We start from the raw sequence: 20,721 nt of genomic DNA on the forward strand, positions 1-20,721 counted from the left end.
AAAGAGACACATGGCTACCTGTGGTACTATGAGCATATCAAAGACCATGCTGACCTCTAGGCTTCCTCAGTATCTTAAGTACCTGTAATAGATTTCAAAGTCCATCCTAGCCCTTCCTCCCCCAAGTTACTCATCCTCCTTATGATTTGTCCACCCTCCCCCACAGACAGACAGACTGACTGATTCTCCCACTATGCTCTATTCTCTATCTCTTGCTATCTCACATTATTCTCCCCCACTCTCTCTCTCTCTCTCTCTCTCTCTCTCTCTCTCTCTCTCTCTCTCTGTCTCTCTCTCTCTCTCCCCCTCTCTCAGACACCTTTGGCCATACACAGTCCGATTATATTTCTCTCTGCTCTTGGGTTTTTCAGATGCCTCTGGACACTTTCTGTTATTCACATTAAAAACATTCCCCTAATCATGGAGTAGTCATGTTGGCAGTTTCTTTACTGTGCCCCCTCACATACATCTGGTGCCAAAACTCAGGTTTAACACATATGAATTTTACTATTTCTTTGATTCTTTTACTTCTTTGAAAAGGGATCATAATGAATTCCTAAACATAAATCAAAGGTTTCACTTATTCAATGAGGGTTGAGTATAAATTATAAATTTGAAATCCTTTAGTTAAAGAGTTTCATTGGATTATTTGGTGGTTTGGTGACTAGCTTCTTGAGTTCTTTGTATATTTTGGAAATTAGAACTCTGTCAGATGTGGTGTTCATGAAGATATTTTCCCATTCTGTGGACTGCTGTTTTGTCTTGTTGACTGTGTGACTGTGTCCTTTGCCTTACAGAAGCTTCTCAGTTTCAGGAAGTCTCATTTATTAATTATCAATCTCAGTGTCTGTGCTACTGGTGTTATGTTCAGGAAGTGGTCTCCTGTGCCAATTCGTTCAAGGATACCTCACACTTTCTCTTCTAAGAGGTTTGGTGTGGCTGCATTTATGTTCACGTCTTTGAACCATTTAGACTTATGTTTTGTGCATGGTGATAGATATGGTTCTATCTGCAGTCTTCTACATTTCCACATCCAGTTATGCCAGCACCATTTGTTGAAGATGCTTTATTTTTTCCACTGTATAACTTTAGCTTCTTCATCAAAAAATCAGGTGTTCATAGGTGTGTGGATTAATATCAGGGTCTTTGATTCTATTCCATTGGTCTACCTGTCGTTTTTTGTACCATTACCAAGCTATTTTCATTACTATAGCTCTATAGTAGAGTTTGAAGTCAGGGATGGTGATGCCTCCAGAAGTTCTTTTATTGTACAGGGTTGTTTTGGCTATCCTGGGGTTTATGTTTTTATATATAAAGTTGAGTATTATTCTTTCAAGGTCTGTGAAGAATTGTGCTAGGATTTTGATGGGGACTGCATTGCATTGAGGCTATAGATTGCTTTTGATAAGATTGCCTTTATTACTATGTTGATCCTACCTATGCAAGAGTGTGGGAGATTTTCCATTTTCTTGTATCTTTTTTAACTTCTTTCTTTAAAGACTCAAAGTTGTCACACAGGTCTTTCACTTGTTTGGCTAGAGTTATCCCAAGATATTTTAAGTTGTTTGTGACTACTGTGAAGGGTAATATTGCTCTGATTTCATTCTCAGCCCATTTATTGTCTGTATATAGCAGGGCTATTGATTTTTTTTTTTTTTTTTTTTGAGATAATCTTGTATCCTGCCACTTTGCTGAAGGTGTTTATCAGCTGTAGGAGTTCCCTGGTACTTTTTTGTGTCACTTATATAAACTATCATATCATCTACAAATAGTGAAAGTTTGATTTCTTCCTTTTCAGTTTGTATCCCTTTGATATTCTTTTGTTGTCTTATTGTTCTAGCTAGTACTTCAAGTACAATATTGAAGGCATAATAAGAGAGTGAACAACCTTGTCTTGCTCTTGATTTTAGAGGAATCGCATTGAGTTTCTCTCCATTTAGTTTGATGTTGGCTGTTGGTTTGCTGTATATTGCCTTTATCATGTTTAGGTATGTTCCTGTTATCCCTAATCTCTCCAAGACCTTTATCATGAAAAGGTGTTGGATTTTGTCAAAGGCTTTTTTAGCATCTAGTGAGATAATCATGTGGATTTTCTTTTTCAGTTTGTTTATATGGTGGATTACATTGATGGATTTTCCTATGTTGAACCATCCCTGCATCTCTAGGATAAAGCTTACCTGGTCATGGTGGATGATTTTTCTGATGTGTTCTTGAATGCAATTTGCCAATATTTTATTGAGTATTTTTGCATCGATGTTCATGAGGGAAATTGGTCTGTAGTTTTCTTTCATAGTTGTCTTTGTGTGGTTTGGATACCAGAGTAATTATAGCCTCATAAAAAAAGAGTTTAGCAATGATCCTTCTGCTTCTGTTGTGTGGTTACAGAGTTTCAATATGGGAAATTTAGAATTTATAGAGAAGGTGGTGGTAAGAGTAGCAAAAAATGTGAATGTATTTAATGTGTCATTAAGAGCTGTAGATCTATGAAGCATGTAATTGGAAAAGTACCAAAATCATATACTTTCTGAAATAAACATTCTTGGCCAGGTTGGATTTCAGTTGTGAGTCTCTATAACTGAGAAGATGATTTATTAACTATTAAAATTCTGTCTTGCCTTTCCAAAATTTATGCCAAAATTGCTACAAAAGCTAAATAAGTGATTTTTCTTTTCCAGTTTGTTTATATAGTAGAATACAACATCCCCAGGATGACTACTTGGTTATGGTGGATGAGTTTCCTGATGTGTTCTTGGATTTGATTTGCCAGTATTTTGTTGATTACTTAACTGGATGATTACTTAGGGAAGACTACAAATAGATCCATATCTATCACCATGTACAAAACTTAAGTCCAAATGGATCAAATACTGCAACATAAATCCAGCCACACAGAACCTCTTAGAAAAGAAAGTGGGAGGTACCCTTGAATGGATTGGCACAGAAGACCACTTCCTGAACATAACACCAGTAGCACAGACACTGAGATCAACAATTAATAAATGAGACTGCCTGAAACTGAGAAGCTACTGTAAGGCAAAGGACACAGTCACACAGTCAACAAGACAAAACAGTAGTCCACGGAATGGGAAAAGATCTTCACACCCCCACATCTGACAGAGGGCTGGTTCCCAAAATACACAAAGAACTTAAGAAGCTAGTTACCAAAATACCAAATAATTCAATTAAAAAGTAGGGTACAGAACTAAATAGAGAATTCTCGATAGAGGAATCTAAAATGGCTGAAAGACACTTAAGAAAGTGCTCAACATCCTTAGCCATCAGAGAAATGCAAATCAAAATAATTCTGAGATACCATCTTACTCCTGTCAGAATGGCTAAAACCAAAAGCACCAATGACAGCTTATGCTGGAGAGGATGTGGAGGAAGGGGACCACTCCTCCACTGCTGGTGGGCTGTGCAAAGTTGTACAGCCACTTTGGAGATCAGTATGGCAGTTCCTCAGGAAAATGGGAATCAGTCTACCACAGGACCCAGCAATCCCACTCTTAGGCATATCCTGATGGGAGATGTCATTCTATAAATATGTTTCTCATATTGGTCAATGAATAAAGTACTGTTAGCCAACAGGAAAGCAAGATAGGCGGAACTAGAGACAAGGAGGATTTGGGAAATAGTAGGGAGGAGTTTCAAGATGTATGACCAACAGGGTAGAACCCCGGGCTCTCTCTCCAGTAAGATAAGACCACATGGAAATACTTAGATTAATAGAAATGGGTTAATATTTAAGACAGAGCTAGGCAATAAATAATGCTAGTAACAGGCCAACAGCATTATATCTAAAACAGGGTCTCTGTGTGTTATTTGGGGCTGGCGTGTCTCTGGGACCAGACCCATGGAAAAACCTGCTCATGGCAATATATCCAAAAGATGCACGTTCGTACAATAAGGACATCTGTTCAACTATGTTCATAGCAGCATTATTTGTAATAGCCAGAACCTAGAAGCAACCTAAATGCTCCTCTACTGAAGAATGAATGAAGAAAATGTGGTATATTTACAGAGTGGAGTACTACTCAGCAGGGGAGAGGGGAAATCTTGAAATTTGCAGGCAAATGGATAGAACTAGAAAAACCCATCCTGAGTGAGGTAACCCAGTCACAAAAAGACAAACACGGTATGTACTCACTCATATATGGTTTTTAGGCATAGAACAAAGGATTGCCAGCCTACAATCCACACCGTCAGAAAAGCTAGGAAACAAGGAGTACCCTAGGAAAGATATACATGGTCCCCTGGAGAAAGGGAAAGTGACAAGATCTCCCAAGCAAATTGGGAGCATGGGGGGAGGGGAGAGGGAGTTAGAAGGAAGAGGAAGGGAGTGGTGGGCATGAGGGATCAGGAAGACTGAGTCCAGGAAAGATCAGAGGAGAGCAAGAAAAGACATACCAAAATAGCGGGAGCCATCAGAGATTTTACAAGAAATCTGGCACGGGGGAAATGTCCAAAGATCAACAAGGATGATGCCAACTAACAATCTAAGCAATAGTGGAGAGGCTACTTCAAATGCCCTTCCATGTTAATGAGACTGACGACTACCTTATGTGCCATCCTAGAGCCTTCATCTAGTAACTGATGAAAGCAGAAGCAGAGACACCCACAGCTAAACACTGAGCCGAACTCCTGGAATCCAGTTGCAGAGAGGTAGGAGTGTAAGCAAAGGGTCAAGACCAGGCTAGAGAAACCAACAGAAACTGCTGACCTGAACAAAAGGGAGCTCATGCACCCCAGTCTGACAGCTGGGAAACCAGCATAGGACCGTCCCAGACTCCCTGAATGTGGGTGTTAGGAGGACTGGGCAGTCTATGGGGCCTCTAGTAATGGATCAGTATTTATCCCTAGTATACAGATGGACTTTGGGAGCCCATTCCACATAGAGGGATACTCCCTCAGCCTAGACACATGGGGAGGGCCTATGCCCTGCTACAAATGATATGACAGACTTTAAAGACTCCCCATGGAAGTCTGCTCCCAGTGAAGCAGAGAGTGGATGGGATGAGGGTTGGTAGGGGATAGGGGAGACAGGGGAGGACAGGAGGGTGCAGAAACTGGGATTGACATATATGACATGTAAAACAAGCTTGTTTCACATTTAAATTAAGAAAAATTATCACAAAGAAAACCTAGATAAATAGAAAATAAACAAGTTCATTGGCTCTGTGGATGTTCTGTTTATAATCCAACACAAAAGATATTTCAACAATACTCTTTATATGGTGGTCATTACATGGCCTGCATGAACTCAGTGGGGAACACAGTGCCAGAATTAAATCTAAAGATGTTTTGAACAATAAATCTAATGGCTCATTTTGTCCTAGTGAAGACTTAGTCAACACAGTCAAATTTGAAATAATAATAATAATAATAATTAATAATAATAATAGTGACCATTAATCCTTTCCCAAGGTACATTCTGGAAGGAAAAAAAAGTTACTGAAGGGTTGGACTCAAAAGGCCTAGCCCTCCCTGAGGATCTATATGCAGTTAATGGTTGCCAGGGGAGGGAAAGACTTTCTCTTCAGTGGTATAACCACTGGTGAGGTTCATGCTCTGTAAACAAGTCGGTTGAATATGGAAGTAGAAGGGAGACTATCTGGTGAAATGAAGGAGATAAAAAAGAATAATAATATATGAGGAGGGTATAAGAAAGAATAAAGGGAATTGAATATGACCAAAACACATTTTATGGATATAATGAAACATAGTGAAACCATATGTTTTTGTATAATTAATATATCCTAATAAAAACTATTTTCAAAAGTTACTAAAAGAATTCCTAGGCACAGTCACTGACAACTCCATTTCCTTTTTTACACTTTTTATCTAAAAAGTTTCATATAATCTGATCATGCTTTTCCCTCCTCCAACTCCTCATTCACCCAATTCCATGCCCTTTCTCTGTCCATCTAAACAAAAAAACAAAAAAACAAAAAAAAAAAAAAAACCATAGAAAGAGAAAAGAAAAGCTCTACAAAATCACAAATATGGAAAACAAAATAGAAAGTAAGCAAGCAAAAGATATGCCCATACAAAGAAGTATGAGACAAAAGGTCTGTAAAAACACCATTGAGTGGTGTGGGTCTGGGTTAGGACGCTGCTACCCCACCCAGATTTGAATCGGCACTGAATACCCCGGAATTTTGTGGGGCACACAAGCCTGGTGCCTCTGGTGCCAGGCAATCAGGTACCTTCATATCAAGTTGTCTGAAGTCTCTGGGCCCAGGCACCAAAGACAGAAAAGGCGGCCACAGCTCCTCCCCATCCCTTATTACTGGGACCAAGCACCACCTGTGACACAACCAAGAGCCTTGATTGTGTCAAGCTAGGCACCACTGTGTTGAGAGCTCACAAGGTGGGGAGGAGAAAGAGAAATGAAATGGTATATGGGGTGGGCAGAGAGGGGGATCTGGAGAGGTGAGGGTGTTAAGGAATGGGTTGATGTAAATAACCAGTGACCACCCAAGTCCAAGGAGACTCCTGGGCCTGAGCTATGACCAAGTATCAAGCCCTGATCCAGGGCCTTTGAGCAGCTGAGGGGGCCTGTGTTGATGTCTATGGCTCCTGTCATCACTGGAAGCTGTACATGGGCCTGTGGTGAGGCCACACTGATATTTAAGGGTACTGCCAAAAGGGCCATACCAATCTGAATGGCCTGCATGGCCACCAAGGGCCATGGTGACAACTGTGATGCTGCTGATGACCATGTCTAGGTCCATGGTCCTGCTGCAGCCAGGGTCTGTGTTAATGTCTGTGGCTCCTAGGACCATCAAAAACTGTGCTGATGCCAGGGGTCTAGGCTGCCACCTAGGGCCATGTTGGTATCCAAGGGCTCTGCTGCTAAGGTGGCCATGCCAGTATATATAGCCTATGTAGCCACCTGGAACCATGGCCTCAGATGTTGCCTAGGACCATGACTAGGTCCATAGTCTTACCATAGCCAGGGTCTATATTGATGTCTGTGGACCATGTTGCCACCAAAAGGTCACATAGATGCCCAGGCAGGCTCTAGGTCTCAACCTGTGGTTATGTCGATGTATAAGGATGATGCTGCCACAGGATGTCCTGATCTGAGTGGCCTACCTGGGGCATGGTGTCATCTGGGCCAGGGCTGCTGCAGAGGGTCATATCTGGGTCCAGGGCTATACAGCAGCCAGGGATCTGTGTTGATGTACAGGGCTCCTGCTTTCACCGAGGGCCATGCAGAAGATCAGGGTCTGGTCAGCCACCTTGGACCATGTCAGTGTCTGAGAATCCTGCCACACTCAGATCCATGCTGATCTGGGTGGCCGGTGCTGCTACCTGGAGCCATGGAAACTTCTGGGCACAGGCTACTGCCTAGGACCATGTCTAAGTCTGTGGCACTGTGGACGTTGGGATCTGGGGTGATGTCCATAGATCCAGTTGCCACAACGAGCTCTGAGGACACGAGTCTAGCCAGCCACCAGGGACCATGTTGACGCCAGGGTCCATGCAGCTGCTAAGGTCATACTGATCTTGGAAGCCTGTGCTACTACCCTGCCATGGTGGTGTCTGGGCCCAAGATAATATTCAGAAATGCTAGGTTGTATTTCTCATGACATTGTCTGTGACATTGTTGCTTATTCCCTTAGTAGCTAAAAATAGTTAAGAACTAAATGTAACATTACTGTTTTTAGAAATTTACTAGGAACAGCACTGCTCATAAAAGTTAAGATTTACTTCCATGTTTTCCAAGGAATGAAACAAGAGCAAAAATAAGCATTAATTATGCTAAATATTAATTATCAAACATCAATTATGCTAAATAATGTCATGACCCAGCTCCACCCTGTGGGAAGCCACAGCCCCAAGATGGCGCCTGGCTGGATGCCAGGTAGTCTGAGGTTAGCTGTAAACAAGCCTTATTTGGAAGTGCTTGATGGATCTGGTGCACTTCCTCCTTCTGTGGCCTATCGGGGATCGCCAGGTGGCATGAGCTGATGGGCTGTGAGCGCACATTTAAGGGATTGCTGGGGCAGAAAAAGAAGAGAAGCTGATGTACAAGGTTCCTGAATAAACTGCTTGAAGAAGAGTCGTGGTCGTGTTTCCTTGCTGGCCGAGGTAGACGCGACACCACCCTGTAGTGGGATATTCACTTTGCCTCCTTCTGTGGCACTGACCACACCCATTGGGGGGTGGAGCCAGGGGCGGAAGTGACCTGGGGAACTAGGTTGTCAGCCGCACAGGACAGGAGATCCAGAGGAATTCTTGAAAGCAGGAAACTGTTGGTGTTCACCTGTCTATGTTGTGAGTTATTTCTCCCTGAATAAACATCTGTTCGGCAGGAACCACAAAAAAGTGACTGCTGATTCAAGATGGACATTGCTACAGAGTTCCTGCTTCATGGAAGGGTCTGCCAGACAGTCTGCAGGACACAGAGGAAAGTGACTGACAAACTGCCAATACAAGAAGACAGTTTAAAGTTTCCTGCTTTGCTGAGGAGTCTGCCAGACACACTATGGCCTATGGGCTGAAGATGGAATATTACAGAAGAACTTCAGGTGACTGACAAGGCAAGATGTCTCTGTCATTTTTAGAGTTTATATACTATCCTTCTGTGGTCTTTGAAGGAGTTGAAGACAGATAGTTATGGTTATAGTTTTCCTTAGTTAGGATTAGGATTAAAGATAAGTTACATATAGGACTTTAGACTCACAAAGATAGGATAGATGATGGAATATTTTCTTCAAATCTTGCTAAATGTTAATGGACTAAATATTGTTAACTGTGATTCATATTTGATAACTGTTGTGTGATATATTTTACTATGCTAAGGTTAAAACCCTTCTTTTTATTTAGACAGAAAAGAGGAGATGATGGGCGATGCCGTTTTATATATATGTTTCTCATACTGGTTAATGAATAAAGCACTGCTGGCCAATAGGAAAGGAAGATAGGAGGGACTAGGAGACAAGGAAGAAAGAGGAAGTGGTAAGGAGGAGTCAAGATGGAGAACCTGGGGAGATGAGACGCCTGCCCCACCCCCTGGTAAGACTAGAGCATGTGAAAGTACTTATATTTAAAAGAAATGAGTTAATAATTAAGACAGAGCTAGCCGATAAGAAACTAGTACCTGGCCAACAGCATTGTATCAAATACAGAGTCTCTGTGTGTTATTTGGGGCCGGCACAGCGGCGGGACAAGACCGGCGGCAGGAGGAAAACCTTACTCCTTACACCACCCCCCATCCCCACCCATATTCCCACTACAGCATTCAGGAGAGAGGCCCCTACACATTGCCTGAGCTAAACAGTAGAGCTGGCCCTGGCAATATGAGTGAGGAGTACTCGGATCTAAGGGCCTAAGAGTAAGAGAGCTGGCCCCACTCCTTGCTGTAGGCTGCATTGGGTGAGCTAAAGGTAGTGCTGAAGAGCTCATCTGGTACTGATGATGAGGGAAAGCTAGCAAGCTGACAAACCCAGCCACCACCTGGAACCAGGGCTATGAGTTGTGCCACCCCAGCATTCGCCAAATCTATGAACTCTGAACCATGCGAAGGGGGTGAACCTACAAACCCAAACCAACAGGATCTCCATGACACCGGACGTCCAAGAGGAGCCCCAGTACATTACCTATGGTGTAGCAGAAACCAGAGGCCTCAGACCAGACCAATGACTCATAGCAATGAGGACTTACAAGTGAAGACATATGGACTACACGGTAAATTCTGTGACTCACCAGGCCACACTACAGATTCCATTACAAGTTTATTCTTTTTTGTTGCTTTATTTGGTGTTTATTATTATTATTATTTGGTTTTGTTTGGGGGTGAAGATTCAAGGGCAGAGGGCAATTGCAAGGGGACAGGGAGATAGGTAGAACTGGAATGTATGATGTGAAATCTACAAAGAATCAATAAAAGTTAAAAAAAAATACCATTAATTTCATTTTTTGGTCAACAACTCCTAAATGTAAGACCTATCCTAAAGTGTGGTTAATATACCTAATAAAACTCAATTGGAGAAAAGCAACTTTTCTTTTCCAAGTAAGTATCAATTGCAGACACAATAGGATTGATACACATATGAACTCACAAGGACTGTAGCAGCATGCACAGACCTTTATGGGTTCAGAAGACACTGTTTCCTTTTAATTATTCACCATGTCTGGCTCTTAAAATCTTTCTGCCTCCTCTTTTGCACAGAGGAGGTTTGATAAAGACATCTCATTTAAGACTGTGTTCCAAAGTCTCTCACTCTCTGTACATTGTCCAGTTGTGAATCCCTATATATTGCAAGGAAAAGCTTCTCTGATGATAGCTGAGCAAAGCAAAAGGTCATCAGAAGTTATTAGGTTGCTATCTTCCTATAGCTGAATAATAGTATTTGGTTTTCCCTCTAGTTCCCTGGGGATGGTATTCAACAACCTCAGCATCAGTAATGTAAATTAACCAAGTCTAGTGGTGCACACCTTTAATCCCAGCACTTGGGAGCAGATCTCTTTAAGTTTGAGGACACCCTGGTCTACACAGTGAATTCCAGGACAACAGGGGTATGTAGGAAGGGAGGAAGAGAGGAGGGAGGGAAGAGGAAAAGGAGGAATGCGGATGGAGGGAGGAAAGAAGTATGAACTTATATGGCTACTGTGCAAATCAGGATGGAGGGTCCTCAAAATACAGAGAATGAACTGCTATATGACCCAACCATACACACTTAGTTATAATACAACCAAAGGACTCTGTATCAGCTCTCAACAGAGACATCTGTACTACTCACAACAACCAAGAAATGGAACTAGCCTAATACCAACAAACGAATAAATAAAGTGTGATAAATATACACAATGGAATTTTATGCAGCCATGAATAAAGTAAAATCATAATATTTAAAATTAAATGAAATAAATAAGAACCAAAAAGACAAATATGACATTTTCTTTAATTTACAATTTAAACTTTAAATCCTATATGTGCCTATGCACATGGGCATGTATGTGTGCCTGTGAACATGTCATGAAACTAGAAAGGGAATCTTGAGAGCAGAGGAAGAGTTCTTAAATGAGTTAGAAAATAATATAATAGATGGCTTGAAGAAATCAATTATTCATATTTATTCTATTCTATCCATATTCTAACAGCCATTCCTAATATTATGCAAGTTTTTATAGTTAATTAAAAGTACTGAATTCATAAAAGTTTGTTCCTGAATTCATAAAAGATTTCTTCACTATTCCTCTGCTGAATAAAAATATGCCAGCTAACTGTTTACTAGTTTATAAAGAATAGGTGTCATAGTTAACATATCCACCCAGAGGTTATCTGATTTTTACTACAGGGTCTGCCCTTGACAAGTTGCTTGCATTTGAGCAAGCCTCCTTCCTTCCCTGGGCATTCATTTCTTCAGATAATTAAAGAATGAGAACAACTAAGCTCAAATTAAATTAAGGGATAATATTTATAACAGAACTCTCTTTCAGCTTCTAACAGAAGCATAGAAGACCAACTTTCAAAAAGCCAGCATCCAGCTGGGTGTAGCAGCGTGTGCCTTTCAGTCCAGCACTAAGGACTGGTGGCACAGGCCTACAGTGGGAGCACTCAAGAGGCTGAGACACGAACTGCAGCCTACACTTCTCATATTTTTAAAGCATAACACCAATAAAATTTAAAAGGAGATTTAAAAAAACATGCCTTTTGAAAAAATAATTGGCAAATCTCTTCTGTAGTATCAGACAGACATTTGAACCGAGGCTATTAATGCTGTTGAACACTAAGATTATGCTTCCAAATGTAATCTACTGTGCCTTGTTCCTCCCAATATAATAGAAATCTACTAGAGAACTCTTGTTTACAAAACCATAAAACATTTTCCATAAATAATTAAAATCTGTTTATTGTTGCAGGCTATATCATCAAGTGTGCTAAAGCATCTTTATAACATCATGCGACTTAAATTTCAAGAGGAAGTGCTACTGAAAATCATTACTGTTCATTCACAGTGACTAAAGGCATTCCTCGTGGTATTGGTGACTTGGAGATAAAGATATTTAAAGAAAAAATATTCATAATTCATTTCCTGAATTTATGGGCAATAAATATTTCCCTATCTGCAATCATAACCCACAATCCCCACAGACCTCTCTGTCACTAACACCCATCCATATTGAAATATTTATGCATGGCATGACACTTCCAGTTTGTTTGTCTCCAGTAGATTCAGTTCTTAAAGTAAGGTCTCTGATCATGATTTAAAGAAAATGAGGTAAATAACCAACCAAAGGCACATGTAACACAATTTATGTTGTCAACTAAAAGGAAGGCTTTAAAAGACTCTGAACTTTACAAAGTCAAGGAAAACGTTTGTTTTGTAAACTGAATTCTCTCCGACTCTGACACGGACCATCACAATCGGTAACTGTTTGCTTAAAAGCCACAGAGTGAACAACACATCTCATTGCTCTGTTAAGATAATAACATTTTCATTTATGAAGGACATTTCCTAAAATGATAAGAAGCAATTAAGACACTTGGCAAGGATAAATCTAGGTATAACCAAATACTTGCAAAGCCAAGGGCAAATCTGTCACAAACCAAGGACCTACTTGCTTCATGGCAGTCTCTCCAATTTTGTCTGAATGCTTGCGGATGCTTTCCAGAAAGTCTTTGAGGTCAGACATAGAAACATCCTTTATCTCCTCCCGAAGCTTGGGGATGTTGTCCACCATCACCTTGCAGAACCGATAGTGGCTCACTTGAGGCAGATAGGTGTGTTCCAGATGCTCCAGAGTCTTCAGGGCAGGATAGTGCCTACAAAAGAAATCAACCACCTTAGCTGATTTTAGTCTTCCTCAATTAGCTTTCATTGTGCTTCAAGACAATGTAGTGTTTTGATGAAAACTTCTTAACTATTAAAAATTATTCGGGAGGCAGAGTCAGGTGAATCTCTGTGAATTTAAGGCCAACCTGGTCTACAGAGCAAGTTCCAGGACAGCCTCCAAAATAATGCAGAGAAACCCTGTCTCAAAACAAAACAAAACAAAATAATAATATATGCTTTAAAGATTAGTAATATCCAAAAATCTGTCCAATTTGCAAACATGAATACCAATAAAATTAATTATATATAATTTTTTAATTATCTCATTGTCAAAATACCATTCTATGAAATAACCCAAGCTAGGTTTCTAATGAAAGCAGAGAGAAGAGTTGGAGAAATCATGCATGTATGTTTGTCTGTGTATGTTGTGTGTAAATCAATACAAAACAACAATTTCAAGATTTCAGGGAAATTAATGGAACTGCTCCACAGAAGTGCTACTACTGTCGTTGCCCAAGACACTTCTGTTACCTCACCTGCAGCTCCCCTGAGCCTGGTGATCAGTCATAGCAATCATTGTGAAAACCAGCAGTCTTACTGGCATTAGGAAAGAAGACATTTGGAACAAAGACTGGAAAGTATATAAAGTGGTAAAGTAACTACATATATGCTAAAATGAAAATATTAAGATTTTTATATTTCTTAATTTCTTTGAGAATATTTTAAAGTAATAATTTGACAACACACAATTGGATTCATAAAATATTTCATAAATATGTCAACAGAATACAAGAAGAGGAAAGAAGAAAATGAGCTACTTAAAGCTAGCAGTTTACATATATCAGATTTATATAGACAAAGACTTTAAAGCAAACAGCAATAAACTGAGAGGCATATTATAATCTATAGAGCAAACTCCACAAAAGCAAATCAGAAAGTACTTTTAAGGGGGCTGGAAAAATGGATCAGTGGTCAAAAGCACTGGATGTTCTGGGAGAGGACGAGGGTTCAGTTCCCAGCAATCATAAGGCAACACAACCATCCACAACTCCAGTTCCAAGGAATCTTGTACCCTCTTCTGGCCACTTCAGGAACATAGTATATGTATACACATGCAGGCAAAACATTCAAACACATAAACTAAATAAATGTAAAAAAACTAATATTTTCAAAGTCAACAAAATAAAATTATACATTCCAACATATTTAAAGCAAAAGAAGGCAGAATATTTAAAGCAAAAGAAGGCAGAATATTTAAAGCAAAAGAAGGCAGAATATTTAAAGCAAAAGAAGGCAGAAAGGAGAAATAAGAAGGAAACAAGAAGACTGGAAAAACTATGAAACAGAAAAGTCCAACCCTATCAATAACTACATTAAATATAAAAGGACTATAAATTCCAACTAAAGTGCAAACACCCAAAGTGGGATTTTAGAAAGCAGGGTATTTGTCTACATGAAACATACTTTAAAGACACAAATAGGTTGAAAGTAAACTGTGTAAGGAAACCTTAAAAATCTGCAATCAGTATTTTAAAGTTTCTTTTTATTGATTTCTTAGTGTATAAAATTGGTTTCATAACAAGTTTTCATACATTTTTCATTGCATCTTGCTCAAATTTAGTCCCCCAGTACCTTCCTTCCTCCTTCCTCCTTCCTCCTCTCACTAATCCTCATCCTCCCCTCAAATAGTCTCCTTTGGCTTTCATGACATTTGAGTAGGAAAAAAGGCTAATGTGTATAGTTAAATGTAGATTCTGCACGTAAGAGAAAATACGGTTTGCTTTCTTTCTATTTCTCCACTACCCTTTTGTTTCTCCCTCCTCACTGTTTGTATTACTTCCTCCTCCCTCAGTCAACAACTACATCATGTATGGGTTTATTATATAATAAAATAAAATTATTACGTGAAGTATATCTGTTTAATACAGCTTCATTCGTGCAGGTTCATAGCACTTTCATGTGCCATTGTATTTATTCATACATCTACATTTAAATCTAAAGATAAAAAATACAGCATTTGTCTGAATCTGACTTATTTTAACATAATGATCTCTCCATGAGCCATTTTCCAGCAAGTGCCCTGATTTCATTTTTCTTTATTGGTAAATTGTGTATATGAACCACTGTAATGTGAATGTTTCTTGTCCAGCAGGTAGGTCCCGTGTCCCTTGAACCCCAAATAAATACACAGACGCTATATTAATTATAAAACTGTTGGCCAGTGGCTTGGACTTCTTATTGCCTACCTCTGTCTTAATTATTAACCCATTTCTATTAGTCTAAGTATTTTCACGTGGTCTTATCTTACTGGAGAAGGGTCCATACCTCTAACTCCTTAGGCGGCTCACATGGCAACTGATGTCTGCCGACAGTTCCAGAATTCTCCTACTCTGGTAGCCCCACCTATCAGTCCTGCCTGCCTGGTCACGAGCCATATAGTGTTTCATTCATCAACCAATAAGAGAAATATATATACGTTAGGACTTCTCCCATCAAACCACATTTTCTTTACCTATTCATCTGGTGGCAGGCACCAAGGTTGGTTTCATACCATACTTGGCTATTGTGATTAGGGCATTTATAAACATAATGTGCAAGTATCACTGACCTGTGCTTAGTATCCATCAGGTATAAACCCAGGAGAGAGACAACTTAATAATACGACACTCTATTGTTAACATTTTGAGAATCTTCAAACTGTTTTCCACAGTGCCTATATCTTCACGAGGATCTTTTATAAAGGTCGCTTTTTTCCCCACATTACCAGCATTTTCTGTCTTTTGTTCTTGTTTTCTGGGGTGTTTGTCTGGTTTTTATAATTATTTCATTTTTAATGTTTTAAAACATTTTTATTTTTTGTTTAAGTGAGGAAGATGATAGTAATTAAGCACATGTGAGGTCAGACATCAACTTATTGAAATCCTTTCTTATGGGCACCTTTACCCAGTGGGCATTTCACTGTCCCCCAGGGATGGAATCTCAGTGTAGGTTTAGTTTACATTTTCTTGGTGGCCAAAGATATAGCACATTCTTTCCACATATTTTTAGCCACTTGTGTTTTGTCTATTCAGCTCATTTTCCTATTTATTGATTGGATGATTTATTCATTTGGTGTTTGATATTATTTAAATCTTAATAGTGTCTAGATATTAATCACCAATCAGATATACAGTTAACAAAGATTCTGTAATATTCTGTGGATGTCTTCTCATTCTACTGATTGTTTTTTTTTTGTTTGTTTGTTTGTTTGTTTTTGTTTTTTCAGTACAGAAGCTTTTGAATTTTATGTATTCCTCTTTTTGGATTCTTGCAATTGTTTCCTGAGTCCTGAAGTTTTGTTCATGAGGTTCTTACCCACAACTATACCTTGAGTGTTTTCCTTACATTTGTTTGTCTCCAGTAGGTCTCCAATCAATGAAATTATTCTATTAATATGATTTAAAGAAAATAAGTATTTCTTGCAACCAGAGAGACATAAGAAATAAAGAAAGGATACTATACATATGACAGATAGAAAAGTTTCCATAAGCATAAGAAGGCAAATCCTAAGATTCATAAATCAACAAAAAACAACTATCTGTTTGGGAGACAGAGACAGGAAGATCAAGGATTCAAAGAAAGCCCAGGCTGGACAACAGTCTCCAAAAAGTTATGCATGTAGAAACTGGCCACGGGGGCACTTACCTATAATTATAGCACTATAGACAGAGGTAGAAAATTGGCACAAGTTTGGGGCCATCCTAGGCTACATTATGAAATACCACAGTCAGAGAGAGAGAGAGAGAGAGAGAGAGAGAGAGAGAGAGAGAGAGAGAACACAAGGGGAGGAGAGGGATGAGCATCAAAGAGGAGGGGAGAAGAGAGGAGGGTGGTAGTGCATGCCTTTAATGCCAGAAGGCAGAGGCAGGAGGATCTCTGTAAGATTGAGGCCAGCCTGGTTTACATAGAGTTCCAAGCCATTCATTGATACATGGTAAGATTGTGTTTCAAAAGCAAAAGAAAGAAAATGTTTTTTACTAATATCCGGCATATACAGTAAATTTTTTTTTTACAGGTTTCTTATTGCCTCTTTATTCTTTTTAAGTCAGAGCATAGCTATGGGTTTCATTTTACGGCATTTTCCTACAATGCCATTGCACTTCACTCTTATCCATTTCCTTTCCTTGTTGTTCCTGTCTCTCTTCCGAACTTCATCTCTTCAACCTCCTGCTCTTGTATCATCCCTTCTTTCCTTCACTCACCTCTACATTTTATATCTCCTCATCCCATCTCAAGGTACTCTGTCTACTTTCATGACTTCAAAGGAAACTTTAATGGATAAAAATATATAAGTCTCTTGAATTATAGACCAATTTACATTAGAAAATAAAACAAACTAACCTAGATATTAGATAAGAAATAACTAGTACACGCACAATATTTAAGTCTAGAGTCTATATATAACAGAAAATATGTGGCATTTCTCTGGCTTTATTCACATATCACAGTGTTCTCCAACTGCATTAATTTTCTTACAAAGGATATATTTCATTTTTCTTTATAAGTGAATGAAATTCTATTGGATATGAACCACATTTTCTTTTTTAACCATTCATCTATTGATGGGCATCTAACCTAACCCATAAAGATGCGTGATGTATATACAAATGACTAATAAACTTAAGTTCATTTTGTTCTTTTCTTATTCTTATAAAACAAGCCCTCATAATGACAGGCTAGTCTCAAACTCTCCATGTGGCTAATATTATCCTTAAATTACTGATCTTCCTGCATCTACCTTGCAAGTGCTGGTACAACACACATGTATCACAGGGCCTATTTCTAAAATTGAGTCTTTACATAATGGGGTTAGATGAGCTTAGTTGGTAGACTACTTTCCAGGCATTCATGAAGTCCTAGGTTCCATTCCCAATATATACTTAGAACCCTCCTAGTACCTGAGGGCCAGAGGCAGGAGGGTCCAAAGTTCAAAGTCACCCTTGGCAACATAATGAATTCAAAACCAGCCAGGATTATATAAGACTTTCTCTCAAAAAACAAAATAAGCAACAACAAAATTGAGCTGGGAAAGTAACAGAATAGTAGATGCTTACTTAGTTTGCATCAGGCCAGCACCACCAACAAAAGAGGAGAGGAGAGGAGAGGAGAGGAGAGGAGAGGAGAGGAGAGGAGAGGAGAGCAGAGGAGAGGAGAGGAGAGGAGAGCAGAGGAGAGGAGGAGAGGAGAGGAGAGCAGAGGAGAGGAGAGGAGAGGGAGAGGAGAGGAGGAGAGGAGAGAGGAGAGGGAGAGGAGAGGAGGAGAGGAGAGGAGAGGAGAGGAGAGGAGGAGAGGAGAGGAGAGGAGAGGAGAGAGGAGAGCAGAGGAGAGGAGAGGAGAGGAGAGGAGGAGAGGAGAGGAGAGGAGAGGAGAGGAGAGGAGAGGAGAGGAGAGGAGGAGAGGAGAGGAGAGGAGAGGAGAGGAGAGGAGAGGAGAGGAGGAGAGGAGAGGAGAGGAGAGGAGAGGAGAGGAGAGGAGAGCAGAGGAGAGCAGAGGAGAGGAGAGGAGAGCAGAGGAGAGGAGGAGAGGAGAGGAGAGGAAAGGAGAGGAAAGGAGAGGAGAGGAGAGGAGAGGAGAGGAGGAGAGGAGAGGAGAGGAGAGGAGAGGAGAACAGAGGAGAGGAGAGGAGAGCAGAGGAGAGGAGAGGAGAGGAGAGGAGGAGAGGAGAGGAGAGGGAGAGGAGAGGAGAGGAGAGCAGAGGAGAGCAGAGGAGAGGAGAGGAGAGCAGAGGAGAGGAGAGGAGAGCAGAGGAGAGGAGGGTGGAAGAGGGTGAGAAGGAAGAGGGGAAGGAAAGAATAGTGAAGCAAAGAGAAAAAAGAACGATTTTTTTTTAATTCACAGAAAACCAAAATGGGTCCTCAAGCTTCAATTTAAAAAACAATTAATTAAAAAATAGCTGAGCTGATAAATGAAATAATATGACTCAAAAACAGAATTTTATAGTCAAAAATATTTATCACTGCAAAACATTTCTTAAGAGATAGCGTATACCAACCAAGCAGTGGTGCATGCCTCTGAGCCAAGAACAAGGAGGCACAGGCAGGTCTCTGAGAATTTGAGTCCAGTCTGGTCTGCAAACCAAGTTCCAGGCCAGTCAAGACTATCTAGTAAAACTCTGTCTTTAAAAAAAAAAAAATATATATATATATATATATATATATATATATATATATTTACATTAAAAAAAAATCTATACCTAACACTTCTCAGTCTTTTGCCTAAATCTAGGACATCACTGGTTCTCTTTAGTTGTATGCCTGGCTCATCCATCCACCACCTCAGAACAATGTGGTAATAGGTTTTGGGAGCAAAGAGATGAGCTTGGAGCTTGATCTATCCTTTCCATAAATGTTTCCTAGATGATGTACTAATTTAAAAACAAACAAACCTTACAATCATAACATTTGTAAAGTATACATGTAAGCCATACATGGCGGCTTTCACAGCATTTTGAGAGGCTGAAGCAGGAGGTTCTGTAAGGATGGAAAAATTTAGCCTAATTTTCCCTAGACTCTGCCCCCTAGCAGTAAATAGGCAAAAGGTCATTCTTGACTGTTTTACGACAGGGTGGGTTACTGACAGCACCTGTGAATGAATGAGAACAGGAAATGAGCTGTGCCACACTACCCAGGAGCCCTATCGAAAGCAGACTTCCTGGGCTAAGCATGGGCTTGTCACACTACCCAGGAGCCCCAGAGAAAGCGGACTTCCTGGGCAAAGTGCGGGCTTGGATAGTTCAAATTGATTGGTCCACACTGGATGCTATGAGATGATTGGTTTGTAATGTGTGGGCTTTGTTGTAACCCTATAAAAGCTGTCTGAACCCTGTACCCAGGGTTCCCAGTCCTTTACCCCATGTGGAGTATGGCTGCGGACCCCAGTGCACTGGAATATAAAAGACCTCATGCTTTTGCATCAAGACTGCTTCTCTCTCGTGAGTGATTTGGGGGGGGAAGCCGCCTTTCCTGAGCCGGGGCATGAGGGTTCGAGCCCTCCGCGGGTCTTTCCATTCATCATGAGTTCACAAGTTCAAAGCCTAGACTACACAGTAAGTTATAGGTCAAACCCAGTCTCACCCCGCAAAAAAAAAAAAAAAAAAAAAAAAAAACAAATGTACAAATATGTAAACATGCACTATTTATTAATTAATAGGTATTATATCAGGAAATATACGTCATAGAGATAAAAGTTCAAAGAAATAACTAAGAACTGACAAAAGTGGAAATCATAGTGTTTTTTCCTTAGACAGGAAAATATTCATGATAATTTTCTTATGATGAAACAGACACACGGATTCAGCTCTTCTTGCTCAACACACTTAGCACCACAAACACCAAGACTTCCAGAAACTACCTTGTTTCCTTTTATGTCTTCTCTTGTAGGTTTCAAGAATCAAACTTAGTTCAAACAGAGAAAAGAAAGGCTTATTCACCCTAAACTTAGAATATTGATAAATTTTAAATTGTTTTAGTAAAAATTTCAGACTCTAACACATTACAATTTTAGATGATTTAGTGTACACAGAATAGCAATGACACAAACAGGTATGAAGTGCTACGTGCAATAAAATTTGGTTCCTCTTAAGAAAAACTTTAGAATGGTTAAAAAGTCAGAAATTAAGCCACAGAGACAAATACACGCTGTGGTGTGGCTCTATCTTGGAGCTCTGTTTACAAAATGAGAAGAATCTAGCCATGCTGCCTGCGGACATGCAGCCCAGGCTGAAAACATCAGCTGTGTCAAATAGAACCACATTTTTCAAGGCTATTTAGTATAAAACTCGATGATTCCTGGCAACAAAGAACTCCACCTTATTTCCCCATTGCCTTTTCCACAGCAAGCTTATGTTCCAAACAGAACAGAACAATAAAATTATACAAAGTTCTAGAGTGTTTGA

At 39.8% G+C, this 20,721-nt stretch overlaps 1 protein-coding gene across 1 annotated transcript in view; it reads right to left on the reverse strand.

Annotated features, from left to right (window-relative positions):
• Window positions 1-20,721, reverse strand: part of Exoc6b (exocyst complex component 6B) — a 369,762-nt gene that overhangs the window by 295,753 nt on the left and 53,288 nt on the right. The window contains exon 6 of the mRNA XM_051203059.1: window positions 12,574-12,778. Coding sequence (XP_051059016.1) covers window positions 12,574-12,778 — 205 coding nt within the window. The remainder of the gene's footprint in view (window positions 1-12,573; window positions 12,779-20,721) is intronic.

Source organism: Phodopus roborovskii, unplaced genomic scaffold, assembly GCF_943737965.1.
Source record: "Phodopus roborovskii unplaced genomic scaffold, PHOROB, whole genome shotgun sequence".
NCBI lineage: Eukaryota > Metazoa > Chordata > Mammalia > Rodentia > Cricetidae > Phodopus > Phodopus roborovskii.